At 42.0% G+C, this 19,326-nt stretch overlaps 1 protein-coding gene across 1 annotated transcript in view; it reads right to left on the minus strand.

Moving 5' to 3' along the window:
• The window catches only part of acvr2aa (activin A receptor type 2Aa), a 74,694-nt gene that overhangs the window by 14,105 nt on the left and 41,263 nt on the right, over nt 1-19,326 (minus strand). Inside the window, exons 4-7 of the mRNA XM_034185858.1 lie at nt 16,448-16,602; nt 10,758-10,901; nt 2,114-2,257; nt 973-1,118 (exon numbers count right to left, since the gene is read on the minus strand). Of these exons, the coding sequence (XP_034041749.1) occupies nt 973-1,118; nt 2,114-2,257; nt 10,758-10,901; nt 16,448-16,602 (589 nt within the window). The remainder of the gene's footprint in view (nt 1-972; nt 1,119-2,113; nt 2,258-10,757; nt 10,902-16,447; nt 16,603-19,326) is intronic.

Raw genomic sequence — 19,326 nt, forward strand, 5'->3', positions numbered from 1 at the left:
CAGTATCAAAAGCAGCACTGAGGTCTAACAGAACAAGCACAGAGATGAGTCCACTGTCCGAGGCCATAAGAAGATCATTTGTAACCTTCACTAATGCTGTTTCTGTACTATGATGAATTCTAAAACCTGACTGAAACTCTTCAAATAGACCATTCCTCTGCAGATGATCAGTTAGCTGTTTTACAACTACCCTTTCAAGAATTTTTGAGAGAAAAGGAAGGTTGGAGATTGGCCTATAATTAGCTAAGATAGCTGGGTCAAGTGATGGCTTTTTAAGTAATGGTTTAATTACTGCCACCTTAAAAGCCTGTGGTACATAGCCAACTAACAAAGATAGATTGATCATATTTAAGATCGAAGCATTAAATAATGGTAGGGCTTCCTTGAGCAGCCTGGTAGGAATGGGGTCTAATAAACATGTTGATGGTTTGTTATCACAAACAAAAAACAAATGGAACATATTCTCACATTTAAGATCCTCTAACAATCACAGTGTATCATTTTCTCTTGATGACAATCAATTTAGAAAATGATGTAGAATGTTGGTACCTAACGGCTGACTTCACCAACAGCCAATTAACAGCTTTCAACACGTCAGCTCTCAAGCTCAGTGGTTCCCAATATCAGAGTGGATATCCATTATTTCACAATAATTACAAAGTGCATTTTTCAGTCTATTTTCCCCACATTTGCGTAAAAATAGATTTTTTTCCCAGTCTTTCTTAATCAGTGATTTTCAGCCCTTAAAATTTTTTTTTTTTCCCATCTAGATTTTAAAAATCTAAAATTCTTTTTCTGTCTGATTTGAGCAACCTGAACAGTGTATTTTGAATGTTTGCAGCATTTCAATCTGAATTCGTTAATTCAGCTCTTTGTGTCACTATTCTTTTCCTGTTGGAAGAAGATTTCAACGACTTCCATTGGACTTTAAAGTCTTTATTTTGTCATAAAGAGCTGATGATGGAGACACACCTGTGGGCAATGGCAGGCTTGTGTCCATACTTGTGTCCAGGCATGTCCTCGTGCAGGTATGCCAGGCCGCGGGCCATCGTATGGGCGATGTGGCACAACTCATTCCAGGACACCACGCTGGCCTTCAAGTAGTCCGTCAGCGAGCCCTGAACACACAAACATGCCACAGCGGAACAGAAGCAAGAAATGAATATGCAAGTAAACAAAATACATGAAAAGTACAAAAGGTACATTAAGTGGGGAAATGGTCTCCCCCGTTAATAACTCACTGATTTCACAAACATAAAAAGAAATGTTCAGCTTGGGACTCCGACGAAGGCGGTCCCCGTTCCTCCCCCCAGGCTGACGGTGGCGCATCTCAGCGTTGGTGCGCGACCTTCACCCACTTGCCTCAATTCGGATAACAGACTTCTTCAAACTTAGTGCACATAATGTCAAATGTGTATGTGCTGTCTTTAATTCTGATGTGTGCCATTATTATAGTTTATTATAGTATCTTATAGTTAGGGCTGGATCAGGTGACCACTGAACCATCCCTTAGTTATGCTGCTATAGACTTAGACTGCTGGGGGGTTCCCATGATGCACTGAGTGTTTCTTTCTCTTTTTGCTCTGTATGCACCACTCTGCATTTAATCATTAGTGATTGATCTCTGCTCTCTTCCACAGCATGTCTTTTTCCTGGTTCTCTCCCTCAGCCCCAACCAGTCCCAGCAGAAGACTGCCCTTCCCCGAGCCTGGTCCTGCTGGAGGTTTCTTCCTGTTAAAAGGGAGTTTTTCCTTCCCAATGTCGCCAAGTGCTTGCTCACAGGGGGTCGTTTTGACCGTTGGGGTTTTTCTGTAATTATTGTATGGCTTTTGCCTTACAATATAAAGCACCTTGGGGCAACTGTTTGTTGTGATTTGGCGCTATATAAATAAAATTGATTTGATTATTACGGTAAACAAGTAATAATTGTGGACTAATTGCTGTCTGAGGTAACTGGAGTGTAAACACAATTTCTCCACTGTGAGATCAATAAAGTATATCTCATCTCAAATCTGTACCGTTTCATTTCATATTAAGCCAAAGTGTCTCCATTGTTAATATAAATTTGGCTCAGTTGGTAGTGTCCAGAGTGTCCAGCAGGGGGCACCATTACCTTGTCATGGTAGGAAGTGATAAGCCACAGTTCCACGTTCATGCTGGTTCCTCTCTTCTCTGCTCCAATGAAATGCAGCAGGTTGTCGTGTCTCATCCCATTCAGGTTGTAGATTTCATACTCGTTCTGCCACGACTGTTTGTCCTGAAGAGGATGATGGGAGAAACTTATATACGTATACACAAAAAAATTGAGGTCAAAGTTTGCAACCCACACAGGGGTCCTGGAGCTGCTCATGTGACAGAACGAGATGACAATTTTAACTCATAAGTTTCACTTAAACTGCAAAATTCAATTCATTTTTTTCTTTTTTGGCCATACCGCAACACCTAAACCCAATCCGTCTCGAGTACACGATGCTGGTTTGTGTGTTCAGGTCACTGTAGTTTCACGCTACAGAACTGACATTAGTCTGTCTCTTCAGCAAGATTACACTTTTTTTTGAAAAACAAAAGGAGTACTGAGAGGAGAATGCTGAAGTAAACTGTGATCATAACACTACACTGGCCGAGAAGCATTTCACCAATTAACCAGTGTGACCGGCTCCGTCTACGATTAAACAGAGAATATTTTAATTCACAAGAGACGAGCGCTACAGAACACTCGAGAAAACACGCCAAGGTGCAACAACACATGAACTGGCAGAAAAGACTACAATGACATCAGTGACTGGGCTGAGTGAGACACAAGGAAGAGAGAACCGCGCGGGGACAAAGGGGTGAGAGACCGTGAGCGTGAACCAGTGAAAGTAAGAGTGAAGGAACAGGAAACAAGGAGCACAATCAAACAGACCTGCTTCAAATTCTCACATACGAAAAAAATATAACACACTGCTAAAATACCTTCAGCCGTATGAGCAAAAAAACAGGAAATAGAATGTGACTGTTGACCTCTGAAAATAGGTCACGGTTAGCCATCTTAGAACTTGTCCAAGGTCTGTGTCCCAAGAATATTCCCTCTGAATTTGAAGACCCTGGCAGTAACAGGACTGGACTTATGCTGAACACAGACAGACAAACGGACGGACGGATGCAAAGCCTTTGCAATACCCGATGGCCATATTTTGGCCTCAGGTAAGAAAACATCTACTTTCTACTTTATCTGGTACTGAAAACTAGAATGACAACAGTTGGGTCACACTCAGGTCTGGCAGTGCCAGAAGTACCACATGCCAATGCAACCACCAAACTATGGAACCATCTTGGGACCTGGATGGCAACCACCCAGACAGACAGCCAATCCATGTCCACCTCTCCAATGTAACCACTTATCGATTGCAGTGAGGCAAAATGTAGGCGTGTCCTTGGCCTTCTCCATCTGCTGGGGTCCTCAACACTCAGGCAGTTTATGTGCATCATGCACAGAGACACAAACCACATGGACAAAATGTCAATGCTGACGCTCCTGATTCTCCTCCTTCTCACCCAAGTCTCCCTCAGTAACTGTTCATTTGACACAAAGTCATTCCAGCATGATCCAAGGATCCTCCAAAGAGACCTGGTACTAAAGTAAAACTGAAGTAACTTTGGAACATTGTTTAGATATGGTTAGCTTATGTGAAACCTGGTTAAACTCCTCTGTCATGAGTCAATTAGATGCAAATGCTCCATCTACTAAAATCATGCTGCCCTAAAATGCAGACACCTTGGTTTAAAAAGTATTTACATGAGCTCGAGCATAGTCAAAAACTATATGGATTTGATTCATATGTTTTTACGTCAGCCAAGCTTGAACCTTCGTGCGCATGCATGAGTTTTTCCACGCCTGTCGGTTGCGTCATTCGCCTGTGGGCAGGCTTTGAGTGAGCACTGCTCCACCCCTCTCGTCGTCGTTTCATTGCGAGGAAATGGCGGAATGATTTGGGCTTTTTTTCCATCAGAATTTTTTCAGAAACTGTTAGAGACTGGCAGCTGGAAACCATTTGAAAAATTTATCTGGCTTTCGGTGAAAATTTTACGGGCTTCACAGAGAATAAGGAGTGTTACTACAGCTTTAAGGACAGCCCACAATGGCCCATGGCGTGCCGCGCTCCGAGCCGCCATCGAGAGGCAGAAAACACCACATCATTTCTAAACGGATCGCTGTGTGGAGCCAGGACCGTCGTGTGCAATTTCTCTGGTTATCACAAGAGCTGGACATCAGCCATTTTCCGGCAGATTTCACTTTTAACGAGATTTTGTCATGGAAAGCCCCGTGGAGGCTTCGCGCATCACGACCGATTCGCTGATCGAGCGAGACAAAGGAACACCTCCGTTTCGGAGTGCCAGGGGACAAGTTGGGACATGCCTATCTCGGCTTTCAGTGCTTACCAGTCGAGTGAGTATAAGAGAAATTGTGGAGAGCTGGACATGTCCCAACTGTCTCTAACAGTTTATGAAAAAATTCTGATGGAAAAAAAAGCCCAAATCATTCCGCCATTTCCTGACAATGAAAATCCGACGAGGGGGCTGGACCACTCCTCCCACAAGGCGTGCTCACAGGCGAATGACGCAACCGACAGGCGTGGAAAAACTCACGCAAGCGCACGAAGGTTCAAGCTTGGCTGATGTAAAAACATATGAATCAAATCCATACAGTTTTTGAAAAAAATAAAAAGGTACGATACTTTCTGGACAGACCTCGTACGTCTAGATGTTTAGAGCGGAAATGCGTAGGTCTAAACCAGACATTTTCCACCTTGCATGGTGCGATGCCATTCAGGACTACAAGCACGCGCTGGTGCCTACAAAGCGTGCCCACTACTCTGACCTGATTAGCAAAAACAAGCATAATTCAAAGTTCTTGTTTGACACTGTGACTACACGTATCGAAGGACAGCCACGTATAAACTGTTCTCCATTTACTGCTCAGGATTTCCTAGATTATTCTGAAGAGAAAATAGAGGTCAAACATATTCCAGCACGCTCTAGTCCAGGGGTGGGCAATCATGTGCCATGAAGGGCAGAGACACTGCAGGTTTTCCTTGAAACCAGTCACCTCAGCAGGTGATTTCATTAATGATCGAGTGTCTCAGCAGGTGATTTCATTGACGACCGGGTGTTTATGTTCAAGGGAGAAGCTCATCAGCAACCCACCTGCTGAGGTGATTGGTTGCAAGGAAAACATGCAGTGTCTCAGTCCACATTGCCCACCCCTGCTCTCGCCCCACCGTTAGATCCTGCTACTAACGTAGGTGCCATCTGTGCTAGGATGCTGAGACTTACCAACTTCGATAATGTTCCGCTCTGTATGTTGTTGCAACTTTTAACTTTGTTAAAAGCACAGCTTATCTTTTTGACCTGATACCAATTAAATGTTTAAGGACTTCTGGGCTACACTTGGGTCCATTATGCTGACAATTATTAACCTGTCACTAACCTCAGGTTCTGTTCCTACAAGTTTTAAATCTGCAGTAATCAAAGCTATTCTTAAAAAAAACCTAACTTTCACAAGGCTGTGAAATGAAATTGGGAATTCTAAGGAAAAATTGCAAATGAATTTGAGATGAAAACATTAGAGCAAATGTTTTGGATCACGGTGTGATGAGTTCAGGTGACCACTTCCTTTTGGTGAGTAGGAGGGGGGCATCAGGTGCCAATCACAGCTGGGATTTGAACCACCAACCCATCACAGTGTCATGTAATGAGCTAAAGCTGCTGGGGTCCACAGTGATTTGCTTTCAGTCTCGTTTGGTGCAGCTTGATCTGAACAATTCATTCAAGTTTCAGCTTTTGTTATGAATCCAAAATGTAAACTTGCTCCGCTGCAGTACTTTGAGCATCAGTTAACTGAGGCCACGGCGGACTTAGTGGAGTCTGGTTGTTTAAGTTGAGGTAGCAGTTGGGCTCAGAGTGGGATTAATACTCGGACCTGTACACTGACAGCAGGAAGCAGACATGTTGGACCACAGCGTGAACACTGTCAAAAATTTTAGGGCCCCTTCACACATAACGCGATTTAAGCCAACTAGCGCATGGAGGAATTGCATGCCATTCGTGTAAAATTGGAGCTGCTTCCAACGCCTCGTACACATGTCGCTACAACTATTCGCGCACACCAGCGGCTGAAAGACAGAGTGCCCCGTGAGAGCCCATTCAATCCCTCTCGTGGCAGGTGTCGGCCAGATTCCAGGTGACACACATGAATATCTAAAGGTGCACTGACACAAGCATGCCTGAGACTCATGCAATAACCAGCTGGACGCCGTTCTTTGTTCCACTGGCCGCCACGTGCTCTGCGCTGGAAGCTGTGTATATAAAATTCTTTTGTGGCGGTTTAATCTTTTTTTCTGTAAATTGGCCGTTGAAAACGGCTCTAATCGCACCCTGAATCAGAGGAGGCTGCAGCTGTTCGCGCCAAACTACCCGCAGAAAGCATTTTGACCCGTCTAAAAAAGGTAATTATTTGTCATGTCTACATTGTCATGGCCTGAAAAACAGTTGTGTGTTCTTTGCTTCTTGTCTGCAGCTGTTAAAGTATGTTTATAATTATTCAGGTGAGCTGCACTCTGATGCAATCTGCTGATGTCACCACTCGCTCTGTTCACTTCTTGTTTACTCCACCTGATGAGCTGCATGTCGTGTTGGAGATGAGATCGCGCCACGTAGCACAACATTTGTGCGTGAAAGATTTTTGAACATTTCAAAATTCTCTGTGCGCAATAGCACGCACCAGCGCCCCTCTGGCATCCTGTCTGCACCCGTTAAAGACGAGTTTACTCTCCAGAACGACAAAGGTTGTGCTACTGCATGAGTCAAAGGCATGCTCGTGTAAGTGCACCTTAACACTGCTCGCCTGACACTTAGAAAATGTGTGGCCACTCGTACTATTAGCACAACAACAGTAGGGATGGGTATTGATAAGATTTTATCAATATCGATGCCATTATCGATTCTGTTTATCGATCCTTATCGATACCTCTTGTGAATTTTCTGTGTACTAAAAGTAGACTTTACGTGTTTTCTATGTCAACATTTTAAATTGGTCACTGGATCCTTGATCTCTGGACATAAATAAAAATAATTAAAATCTGTAGTTTTTGTCAAAAGCATTTCCTTTCAAACATTTTGGCATGAATGTCTCTCCGTACCTCTGAGCTGAGCTCAGCCGGCTGCTGCACATCAGCACAGCATGTCTCATTTTGGGAGAAAAAAAAATGTTTTGATCGATTGAAAACCTGAAAACCCCCTTCTGTCTGATCATTTCTTAATAACATTTACATTTACTCTGATGGACTACCCAGCAGTGGGGAATAAGTTTCATTACACTAGAAGTCTTTCAGAAAGCGCTGTAACTAGGTTTAAGGATATGATTCCTTCTTTATGTTCTCCAATGCCACATACCAACACAGGGCAGAGTAGCTACCTAAACTCTGTGAGTGAGATAGATTATCTCATCAATAGTTTTATCTCCGCACTGAGGACAACTTTGGATGCTGCAGCTCCTCTGAAAAAGAGAGCCTTAAATCAGAAGTGCCTGACTCTGTGGTATAACTCACAAACTCGCAGCTTAAAGCAGATAACCCATAAGTTGGAGAGCAAATGGCATCTCACTAATTTAGAAGATCTTCACTTAGCCTGGAAAAAGAGTCTGTTGCTCTATAAAAAAAGCCCTCCGTAAAGCTAGGACATCTTACTACTCATCACTAATTGAAGAAAATAAGAACAACCCCAGGTTTCTTTTCAGCACTGTAGCCAGGCTGACAAAGAGTCAGAGCTCTATTGAGTCGAGTATTCCTTTAACTTTAACTAGTAATGACTTCATGACTTTCTTTGCTAATAAAATTTTAACTATTAGAGAAAAAATTACTCATAACCAGCCCAATGACATATCGTTCTCTTTGGCTGCTTTCAGTGATGCTGGTATTTGGTTAGACTCTTTCTCTCCGATTGTTCTGTCTGAGTTATTTTCATTAGTTACTTCCTCCAAACCATCAACATGTCTATTAGACCCCATTCCTACCAGGCTGCTCAAGGAAGCCCTACCATTAATTAATGCTTCAATCTTAAATATGATCAATCTGTCTTTATTAGTTGGCTATGTACCACAGGCTTTTAAGGTGGCAGTAATTAAACCATTACTTAAAAAGCCATCACTTGACCCAGCTATCTTAGCTAATTATAGGCCAATCTCCAACCTTCCTTTTCTCTCAAAAATTCTTGAAAGGGTAGTTGTAAAACAGCTAACTGATCATCTGCAGAGGAATGGTCTATTTGAAGAGTTTCAGTCAGGGTTTAGAATTCATCATAGTACAGAAACAGCATTAGTGAAGGTTACAAATGATCTTCTTATGGCCTCAGACAGTGGACTCATCTGTGTGCTTGTTCTGTTAGACCTCAGTGCTGCTTTTGATACTGTTGACCATAAAATTCTATTACAGAGATTAGAGCATGCCATAGGTATTAAAGGCACTGCGCTGCGGTGGTTTGAATCATATTTATCTAATAGATTACAATTTGTTCATGTAAATGGGGAATCTTCTTCACAGACTAAGGTTAATTATGGAGTTCCACAAGGTTCTGTGCTAGGACCAATTTTATTCACTTTATACATGCTTCCCTTAGGCAGTATTATTAGACAGCATTGCTTAAATTTTCATTGTTACGCAGATGATACTCAGCTTTATCTATCCATGAAGCCAGAGGACACACACCAATTAGCTAAACTGCAGGACTGTCTTACAGACATAAAGACATGGATGACCTCTAATTTCCTGCTTTTAAACTCAGATAAAACTGAAGTTATTGTACTTGGCCAGAAAAATCTTAGAAACTTGGTGTCTAACCAGATCCTTACTCTGGATGGCATTACCCTGACCTCTAGTAATACTGTGAGAAATCTTGGAGTCATTTTTGATCAGAAGTTTCTGTCTGGCAATCAGAGATTTTATAAATTGCAGGTTCGAATCCCGTGGGTGGCATACCCCCCCACAGCAACTGCGTCATGTGATCCCGCTGCAACGGTTTCTTGCCTGTGCATGAGCGTGCAAATGGTGATCACACCAGATACTGACTGTCGCAGCGGGATCATTCACTCCTGCCCGATCGTGTATCCTTCCTAGTGATGGGTATTGATAAGATTTTATCGATAGATGCCATTATCGATTCTGCTTATCGATCCGATTCCTTATCGATTCCCTTATCGATACCTCGTGAATTTTGTACTAAAAGTAGGCTTTACAGGTTTTCTATGTATTTCCTTGAGTCTTAAAGTAAATAAATATGAAATTAGTCACTGTATCCTTGATCTCTGGACATAAATAAAAATAAAAACGGTGTTTCGCTTTGAAGCTATTAATTCAGACTGGATTCTATCGTTCTATCTTGACTTGTCAGACAATTCTCGTTTCTTTCTCGCAATGAGACAGGAGTCCCAGTTAGTAACTTTAATCTGCACAAAAGTGAATCACAACTCATTCAGGGATGAAAGTGGTGAAAAACAAAAAAAGCTGAAACCCAAAATTACCCCCCAACACCACCTGCACAAAAATGTTGCAATTCTAGAAGCTCTAAAATGCAATCTGGGACTATTCCAGACGATAAACTGGAGTATCCATTTAGGTGAGAGAAAAAAAAAATACAACTTTCCTTATTCAAATTCATTCCAGTAGTATTCTGCTCTTACTAGGATGCAGCAGTTTTCTAGTTTGGCAGATAGTTCTGGAGGAAATCACTGAATAAATTAACACATTGAAAATATGGTTTGACCGAAACAAACTGTCATTAAACTTAAATAAGACAGGGATGAAATGGAGGTGTGAGAGTCACTCGGTGTTCACAGGAAACATTTATTTCTGTATGTATTTATTTATGTTAGTTGCTATTATATGTTTTCTGTTGTGTTTCTATTCAGGTTCTTTTTGTCTCTTTCTCTAAAATTGTATATAATAATCATTAGATTATTAATATATAAGCAAAAATAAATTTAAGGAATATTACAATTTGAAAACAAATGCACCCGAACATGATGACGGCTGCAATTGCTAAATGCTAACTTTTAACATTGAAAATGCCATAGACATGCTAACGCGTTAGCATCGCTCCCGTTTTTAAAGTTATAAAATACATCTGTAAAATACATCAACTGTTTCAGAAGACCATAACAGGTCGGTTTAACATAGAAAAGGTAAATAATACTCAGACATATGCTCTTTAGGGTTTTAGCGGGGCAAAATTAAGCAAAAGAAAGAAATAAACGAAGCAATCGATCGAAGCATTGCTTCAATCTGCGAACCACTGCTTCGATTGGTTCAAGGTTCAAAGCAAAGCCGCACTGCAGAAAAGTTGATTAAGGACCCGCTGCAGGGTCTGTAATCAATGTAGAGAAATTATCATTTTCCTGACAAACACCCACCAAAAAAACGGCCACTCTGAAGGACCGATAACAGAATCGTTAAGCACAAAGCTTACTGATGTTGGTGGATCGAATCATTTCTTAACGATACCCGAAAGGAACTGGTTCTCGATACCTATCCCTAGTCCTTCTCGACGTCAGTTCGATGTTTTCGTGCAAGCTGTTTCTCCGTGATTTGCCCTGACTCCTACTTATTCGTGTTATGTGTGAAGGGGCCCTTAAGAACGACTTCCAAACTGTCACACAGACACGACAGGACCCCTGCACCGATACTCTAACACGGAGATGAATCACACAGACTGGGTCAACCTACCTGGATAGGGAAGACTTTGACCGCCACATAGTCACTGAGCAACTGAGCCTTCCATACGCAGCCAAAGCGCCCCCTGGCTTTGATCTCCAGCAACTGCAGCGGCTTCTGGCCCAGGATGGGTGAGGGGGGCATTGGGCCCGGTTCCTGTTAGAAAAATAAAATTATGAATCCTTTCTGACAAAACTATTTTAACTCTGTGTGTGTCTGCTGACCTGCAGGAACAAAGATTTTGATCTTTACGATTTAGTTTAAAAGATAATAACAGGACTGTAGGATTGCTACCTGATTATGAGCTTGTTTTCTGGAAGTTAGGGTGTTCTAAAGCTTCTTGCTTCATTATTTTTAAGCATTTCTCACTTCAAGGCGTCAGATTTTAATACAAAGTTTAACAAGACAAAGACACAAAATACAGATTTTGCATCATTATGTGGAGTGAAATATCATCATCGCTTGGCCCCGGGTGAAAAACCAAACTCTCTCGATAATTAAACATCCAGTCTTCTGTGCAGAATTCAATTCAGACAAACAAGAAAGTTTTCAGACAGAAACTTAAAAAAATCATGACTCACAAGACGGCTGAGGAAAAAAAAACTGCTGAAAAATTAACACTCATGTAGATCATAGGTGTCAAACTGATTCCAGAAATGGCCAAGAGGGTGCAGGTTTTCTTTGTAACCACCAACTCCACCAGGTGATTTCACTGATGAACTCTTCCCATCTGCTCAAAGTGATGTTCGTCAGTGAAATCACATGGTGGAGCTGGTGGTTACAAAGAAAACCTGCACCCTCTTGGCCATTTCTGGAATCAGTTTGACACCTATGATGTAGATGATCATCATGAAAATTCATCTTGATTATTCCAACTTTTTTTAAAGTCCGATTACATTTAAGCGCCTCTTAATGGTGTCACCGCCTGCTGAAAATCAATGGTAGAAACCCTGACACTGTACGTCAGGACAAAAACAAAAATTAAAATAAATGCCACAATCAAGGGATCCACTGATTCCACAAAGACCACAGCATCCTTCTTGATTTGGGTTTTGTGCGGTTGGGTCATGGAGCACACGCCGGTGCTGCACATCACATCCTCTCCAATGTAACTGTCAATCTGTTGCAGCCAGGTGAAATGTGGGTGTGTCCTTGTGCACACTGACTAGACAACTCCCAAAACCTTAACTTGTTCCAAGTAACTCAGAGTTGGACTTGCTCTTGGGTATTTGGCTGTCTCACTGGCTACATATGATGGACTGATGACCTGACGTACAGTACCTTGGTTTCATCATAGATGGAGAGTCTCTCTGAAGCAGCAAACCATCACACCACAAACACAATAATCAACTGCCAGCATGACGTCCTTGTTGCTGAAGTCACAGTCGCTTTACATCAGATGTAATGAGCTCATGTCAAAGTTTGACTTTGGTCCATCAGTCAACAAAACATCACACCAAAAGGATTTGGGTTTCATCAAGTCCATCCTGTGTGTTTCTCTCAGCCAGCAATGGTTTGGATGCCATCGCCGCTTGCCATCATCCTCTAGGACTGCAGAGCTTTAGCATTTCTTCTGGGTTCTTTTGTGACTTCTTCAGTTATCCCATTTTGGATTTCTTGTCAGCCACGCAGGGGAAGAACTGCCAATGGTCCAAGATCTCTCCATTTACTGAAAACTGTTGATAGTCTACAGTGGGGCACGTCTGCAAAAACATCATGTTACGCACCACGAACATTAAAAACTGTTTTGTGGTCTCCTAAACTGTGAATTAACCAATGACAGTTCTCCAAGTGAAGCGCACAGATGTGTTGCACTGTGTGAGGCAAATGGTGATCACACCAGATACTGACTGGTTTCTGATGCCCCCCTCCCCCCAACACCCCCCAATAAAACAAAACTGCACATTTCAGAGTGGCCTTTTACTGTGGCCAGCCTAAGGCACACCTGTGCAATAATCATTTTGTCTAATCAGCATCTTGATATGCCACACCTGTCAGGTGGGATGGATTATCTTGGCAAAGGAGAAGTGCTCAAGAACAGATTTGTGAACAATATTTGACAGAAATAGGTCTTTTGTGTATATAGAAAATGTTTTAGATCTTTGAGTTCAGCTCATGAAAAATGGGAGCAAAAACAAAAGCGTTGCATTTGTATTTTTGGTTCAGTGTACAAAAGGGGGACAAAACTGAACAGGGCACTCACCCACTTGTAGAATGATTTCCAAGATTAAATATGTAAAGTCCACGCCACCAAAGAGTCCCCACGCATGGATCGCGTGCACAACTGCCAGTCTGAGACCAATGTGCAGGTCCACTCTAAATCCTCACGCACAGATCATGCGCGATTGCCGGCTGGAGAATAATGTCCAACTACAGCTCTGCTGCCAGCTCCTTGAGTACTCTCAGAATTCTGGCATGTTAGAAAGTAAGTCCATTATCTCCTGAAAATGACATGCAAGTGTAAGTGATAAAAAAGTGTCGTGGAGACATTCCACATCCATGTTCATGGCGGCAGTAAACAGTGTCCTGTGACACAAACAGCAGCGTCAGCACACGTTAGGATCCAAAATCCGACAGCCCCTGAAAAAGTTAAGTACAGCCTCTATAAATCCGAGCCACCAATTTCAAATGGTGGCTCGGATTTACAGAGGCTTCAAATGGTGGCAAAAGGTGGGGAGGTGATGGTCTAGTGGTTAAGGTGTTGGGCTTGAGACCAGAAGATCCTGGGTTCAAATCCCCGTCTGACTGGAAAATCACTAAGGGCCCTTGGGCAAGGCCTTTAATCCCCTAGTTGCTCCCGGTGTGTAGTGAGCGCCTTGTATGGCAGCACCCTGACATCGGGGTGAATGTGAGGCATTATTGTAAAGACGCTTTGAGCGTCTGATGCAGATGGAAAAGCGCTATATAAATGCAGTCCATTTACCATTTCAAACGAAAGCAAAGAAGAATAGTTACTGGACATAACCACATTCGTTTCGCTCTGTCTGTCGGCCATCGGGGTGTTTCTGCTTTTCTAAAATATATGTCACACACCGAGAAGTACAGAGTAAGATGTTTTCTGGAACTGCTCAGCAAGGAATATAATTAGTAATAAATACATCAGAGATCACTAATTATTACTGCATGTGGGCGGATAGACTTACAGTCATGAACAGTTTGATATTGTGTTGCTAACTGGGACGTTAAATAATGTGGAACATGTTCTTTAATCACCAACCACTGTCAGCACCGAGCTGATGGAGTGATGGATGATCTGAAGACTCAACAGGATGTCATAATCCAGCTGCCACTGTGGTCATTTACAGTTATCCAGTCAGATTTGATGTGTCCATCAAGAAAGCAATCATCTGTCCCTCCCACTTTTTTCTGAAACTGTTATAACTAGTAGGAAGATGAAAGAAAATCCTTTATCTGGATTCAGAGGAGGAAAAGGAACATAAAGGAAGGACGGCAGAGCTGGGGACGGTAACCTGATAAGACTTGACCTTTCTCCCCTTATATAAATTGTGAAAACGTGGCACTGTGCTTGGTGACTGTGTGACAGTCGTCTTGTGTGGAGGCGAACAAGACCGATGGTCACCTGCAGTGACCTTCATTCTGTGATCAAAATAAAGCAGCATTCAGCCTGACAGGAGGAGACGCGTCGAGAGGACAGCGACACAAAGGCCTTTTCTGCTGAAACTTAACACAGAAATCAATTCCTGAATTTATAGCCACCAATAACGGATCCATCCATGGAAGAAAAATCAAATAGAGATTAATCTGCAAGGTGCCTTTGCACAGAGCTCAAATTTGAAACTATGAACCAGCAAAGTCAAGCTAACACCCAATGATAAGCCTTTTTGACCCAGCTGATCTCTGACGCCCAAAACAGAGACACTCTACATCAGTTAAAATCACATCATAGGGATCAATCTGACCAAATCCTTCAAAAACAGTATTACACAAACAATCAATGATGCGTTCATCTTTCAACCAATGAAAATATTCTTCCCACTGTATTAATGGAAAACATTCATTATTTGTTTATATGACACCCAAATACATCTGCATCCTGGAAAATGAAGGTTTTAAATTTCCCATTGAGTGCATGGGCCATGGCAGACATGACATGTTGGGGGCGGGGTTGGAGGGTCTGCATCCAATCACTGGCTGCATGCTGATTAGATGACTGAGACACATTTCATATCATTCATGCACATCTGCCTGTGATCCAGAACCATCCACCTATGCATCAACAACCAAGTCGGAACCTTCACTGAATGACGAGGAAACAGAAACAACAACAACATAGCAGGCTGAAGCTCAGACAGGACAAAAAGAAAAAGTAAATAAAGACACTGGAGCAGGAATGTCTTACCTCAATCATTATATGAAAGGCATGCTGGATGAGGAGAAGAAAAGTTTCCAGCGTAAAAGTCGATGTCAGAAACAAGAAGCAACAAAATGTCGATGGTGAACACATTCATGGAGTGAAACTAATGTAAACAGAGTACAGCAGTGTTTCTGAAGTTATTAAAGAACCTTTTTACATCAGATCTGTGAGGAACAAAACATTTTCCGCTCATCAGCAACAACAGACTTAACTCATACTTCATGTCAGACGCCGTCACGTTTGGGTGAGCTCAGCAAGGAGTCAGACGGTATCCACGCCCACAGAAAAGACCACATCACATAAAGACGCACAACTTCAGCATCTGTCTCATCAAATCCTCCTCACTGCTATTGTCTTGTTAAAGTCCAAAATGTTCCCGGCTGACTGACATCACACCTCAGCTGACCAATCAGGAACACAGACTGATGCAGCCACCAGAGTGTGAGGAGGTCACACATGTTGGACAGCGTGGTGGAACAGAGGTTGTAACTCCTGAAGTACTGGGGTTTGATTCCAGCACTGCCCAGTTCCTTCCTGTGTCTGTGTGGGTCTCTTCTAAAAGCTGAAGTTACTATATATATAAAAAAAAAAAAAAAAAAAAAAAAAAAAAAAAACTAGGACAGGTTGTCTGCACAAAACCACAGAACTCATCCTGGACTTCCAGAGGAAACGTAGTGGGGAACCAGCCTGGACATATTTTAGTTTCTAGGGACTGTCAGCTCGGAGCACCTCTCCTGGACTGCCAAGACTACAGCGACAGCAGCAGCGACCACACTTCCTGAGCAGCCTCAGGAGAAAGAACCTGGAAAGGAAGCTGTTGTTGGTCTTTAATCATGCAGAAACCGTGAGCGTACTGACGTTTTGATGTAGCACTCTGACAGGAAAAAGAAAAATCGTCTGCTGCTCAATGCCCTCGCTGGAAGAGCAGAGCCACACAGTGCAGTCACCACCTGTCTGAGCCGCAGCCCTCACAGACGTTTGCTGGAAGAGGAGATCTGAGTAATTTCACAGGATGTGATTATCTGATAAACTGGGGGATTACCAAAATTCAACAGCAACAAAGACCTCTGCAGAGTATTTTTTGGTAATTGCAGCTAGGTTTGTGCTGGTTTATGTTGATATCTGTTGAGACTGTTTTGACCAATAGAAAGATGAGACATTTCAAAATTGGAGACAAGAAGAAAGCAAGTTCAAAATAAGAGACAGTCACCATTCAGTGGACGATGTCCAAGTCTGGAGTATCTAATCAGGTTTCTAATCATGAACTTCCACCCTGACAGTAAATCAGCGTTAAGCTTATAAAAAGGTGAGGTGATATGCATCTCACCTGAGTGGGCACCAGCACAGGTGGGTAGGCCAGCTTGCGGTGGCGGTACATCCAGAAGGAGCAGAGGACGATGCCGGTGATGCCCATTATTGGCACCAGCGAGTACATCAGTGTGGTCAATAGCGGTAGCATCGCAGGCATCGACTTACTGGATGCTACGGAAGAGACATCAGCAAAGGAGGGTTATTTAATAATTGTTTATTTTTAAAAAAACATCACAATGCTTGGTAAAAAGTCATGTTTTTCTATTGTTTTGGCTAACCTGGCAACAAAGAACAGTTTATATTTGCATCTTTGACATTATAAAAACACTTTTGGGCCATTCTTTATCAAATCAACAGATTCTAGAACATTTCCCCAACAGACCTTCTCAGATTTACTGCTGTGCTACTAGTTTGTGTTGATTTCCATGTAGGGATGACTATCGAGAACCGGTTCTTTTGGGGTATCATTAAGAAATGATTAGAAACACTGATATCAATAGTCTTTTTGCTTAATGATTCCCTTATCGGTCCATCAGAGCAGCCGTTGTTTTTGAGGGCATTTGTTGGGAAAATGATCATTTCTCTACATTGATTACAGATCCTGCAGCAGGTCTGTAATCAACCGTTTCTGCAGTGTGACTCTACTTTGAAGTGTGAACCAATGAAGTAATGCTTCGATCCGCTGGCTCATTGGTTCTTTGAATCGCTGCTCTTCAGAAGCGGCAAGTCCGCTTCCTAACCCCTCTCAAAGCCATCAAAATATGTCAATCATGAGTCACTTTTGTGTGGATTAAAGTCACTAACTGGGACGCTTGTCTTGTTGCAGTCAAGAAACGAGAATCGTCCTCCGTTCCATTGACACAGCTCCAAATGCTGTGCGGCTCTCTGCCGAGACAGAGTCCGTTCGGAATTAATAACTTCAAAATGAATTGCCGCTTTAAATAAAATGACACCTCTTTCCAAACGCTGTAATACAGACAAACTACAATCGACTAAAACTTTTTTTCCTCCTAAAATGAGACGTCCTTTATGAATTACATCCTGACGTGCAGCACAGCCGGCTGCAAGAGCTCAGCTCAGAGGTACGGAGAGACATCCATGCCAATAATGTCTGAAAGGAAATGCTTTTGACAAAAACTACAGATTTTGTTTATTTTTATGTATGTCCAGAGATCAAGGATCCAGTGACCAATTTCATATTTATTTACTTTAAGACTCAATAAAATGTTAACACAGAAAACCTGTAAAGCCTACTTTTAGCACACAGAAAATTTACAAGAGGTATCGATAAGGGAATCGATAAGGAATCAGGTCGATAAGCGGAATCAATAATGGTATCGATAAAATCTTATCAATACCCATCCCTATTCAAATGTATCAATTTTCAGCAAGAAATAACATTACTAAGTGTAGGTCAACCAGGTTAGAGGTTGAAGATGTCTAACAGTGCACAACAATACCGCCACAGTTTAAGCACATCCTGAATACAGTGTATCTGGAAAATATTCACAGCGCTTCACTTATTTCACATTTTACAGCCCCTGGCAAAAATTATGGAATCACCGGCCTCGGAGGATGTTCAGTCAATTGTTTAATTTTGTAGAAAAAAAGCAGATCACAGACATGACACAAAACTAAAGTCATTTCAAATGGCAACTTTCTGGCTTTAAGAAACACTGTAAGAAATCAGGAAAAAAAATTGTGGCAGTCACTTTTTTAGACCAAGCAGAGGAAAAAAATATGGAATCAATTCTGAAGAAAAAATTATGGAATCATGAAAAACAAAAGAACGCTCCAACACATCACTAGTATTTTGTTGCACCACCTCTGGCTTTTATAACAGCTTGCAGTCTCTGAGGCATGGACTTAATGAGTGACAAACAGTACTCTTCATCAATCTGGCTCCAACTTTCTCTGATTGCTGTTGCCAGATCTGCTTTGCAGGTTGGAGTTTTGTCATGGACCATTTTCTTCAACTTCCACCAAAGATTTTCAATTGGATTACGATCCGTACAATTTGCAGGCCATAACATTGACCCTATGTGTCTTTTTGCAAGGAATGTTTTCACAGTTTTTGCTCTATGGCAAGATGCATTATCATCTTGAAAAATGATTTCATCATCCCCAAACATCCTTTCAATTGATGGGATAAGAAAAGTGTCTAAAATATCAACGTAAACTTGTGCATTTATTGATGATGTAATGACAGCCATCTCCCCAGTGCCTTTACCTGACATGCAGCCCCATATCATCAATGACTGTGGAAATTTACATGTTCTCTTCAGGCAGTCATCTTTATAAATCTCACTGGAATGGCACCAAACAAAAGTTCCAGCATCATCACCTTGCCCAATGCAGATTCGAGATTCATCGCTGAATATGACTTTCATCCAGTCATCCACAGTCCACGATTGCTTTTCCTTAGCCCATTGTAACCTTGTTTTTTACTGTTTAGGTGTTAATGATGGCTTTTGTTTAGCTTTTCTGTATGTAAATCCCATTTCCTTTAGGCGGTTTCTTACAGTTCGGTCACAGACGTTGACTCCAGTTTCCTCCCATTCGTTCATTTGTTTTGTTGTGCATTTTCAATTTTTGAGACATATTGCTTTAAGTTTTCTGTCTTGACGCTTTGATGTCTTCCTTGGTCTACCAGTATGTTTGCCTTTAAAAACCTTCCCATGTTGTTTGTATTTGGCCCAGAGTTTAGACACAACTGACTGTGAACAACAAACATCTTTTGCAACACTGCGTGATGATTTACCCTCTTTTAAGAGTTTGATAATCCTCTCCTTTGTTTCAACTGACATCTCTCGTGTTGGAGCCATGATTCATGTCAGTCCACTTGGTGCAACAGCTCTCCAAGGTGTGATCACTCCTTTTTAGATGCAGACTAAT

The sequence above is a fragment of the Thalassophryne amazonica genome, chromosome 14 (genome assembly GCF_902500255.1).
Source record: "Thalassophryne amazonica chromosome 14, fThaAma1.1, whole genome shotgun sequence".
Lineage (NCBI taxonomy): Eukaryota > Metazoa > Chordata > Actinopteri > Batrachoidiformes > Batrachoididae > Thalassophryne > Thalassophryne amazonica.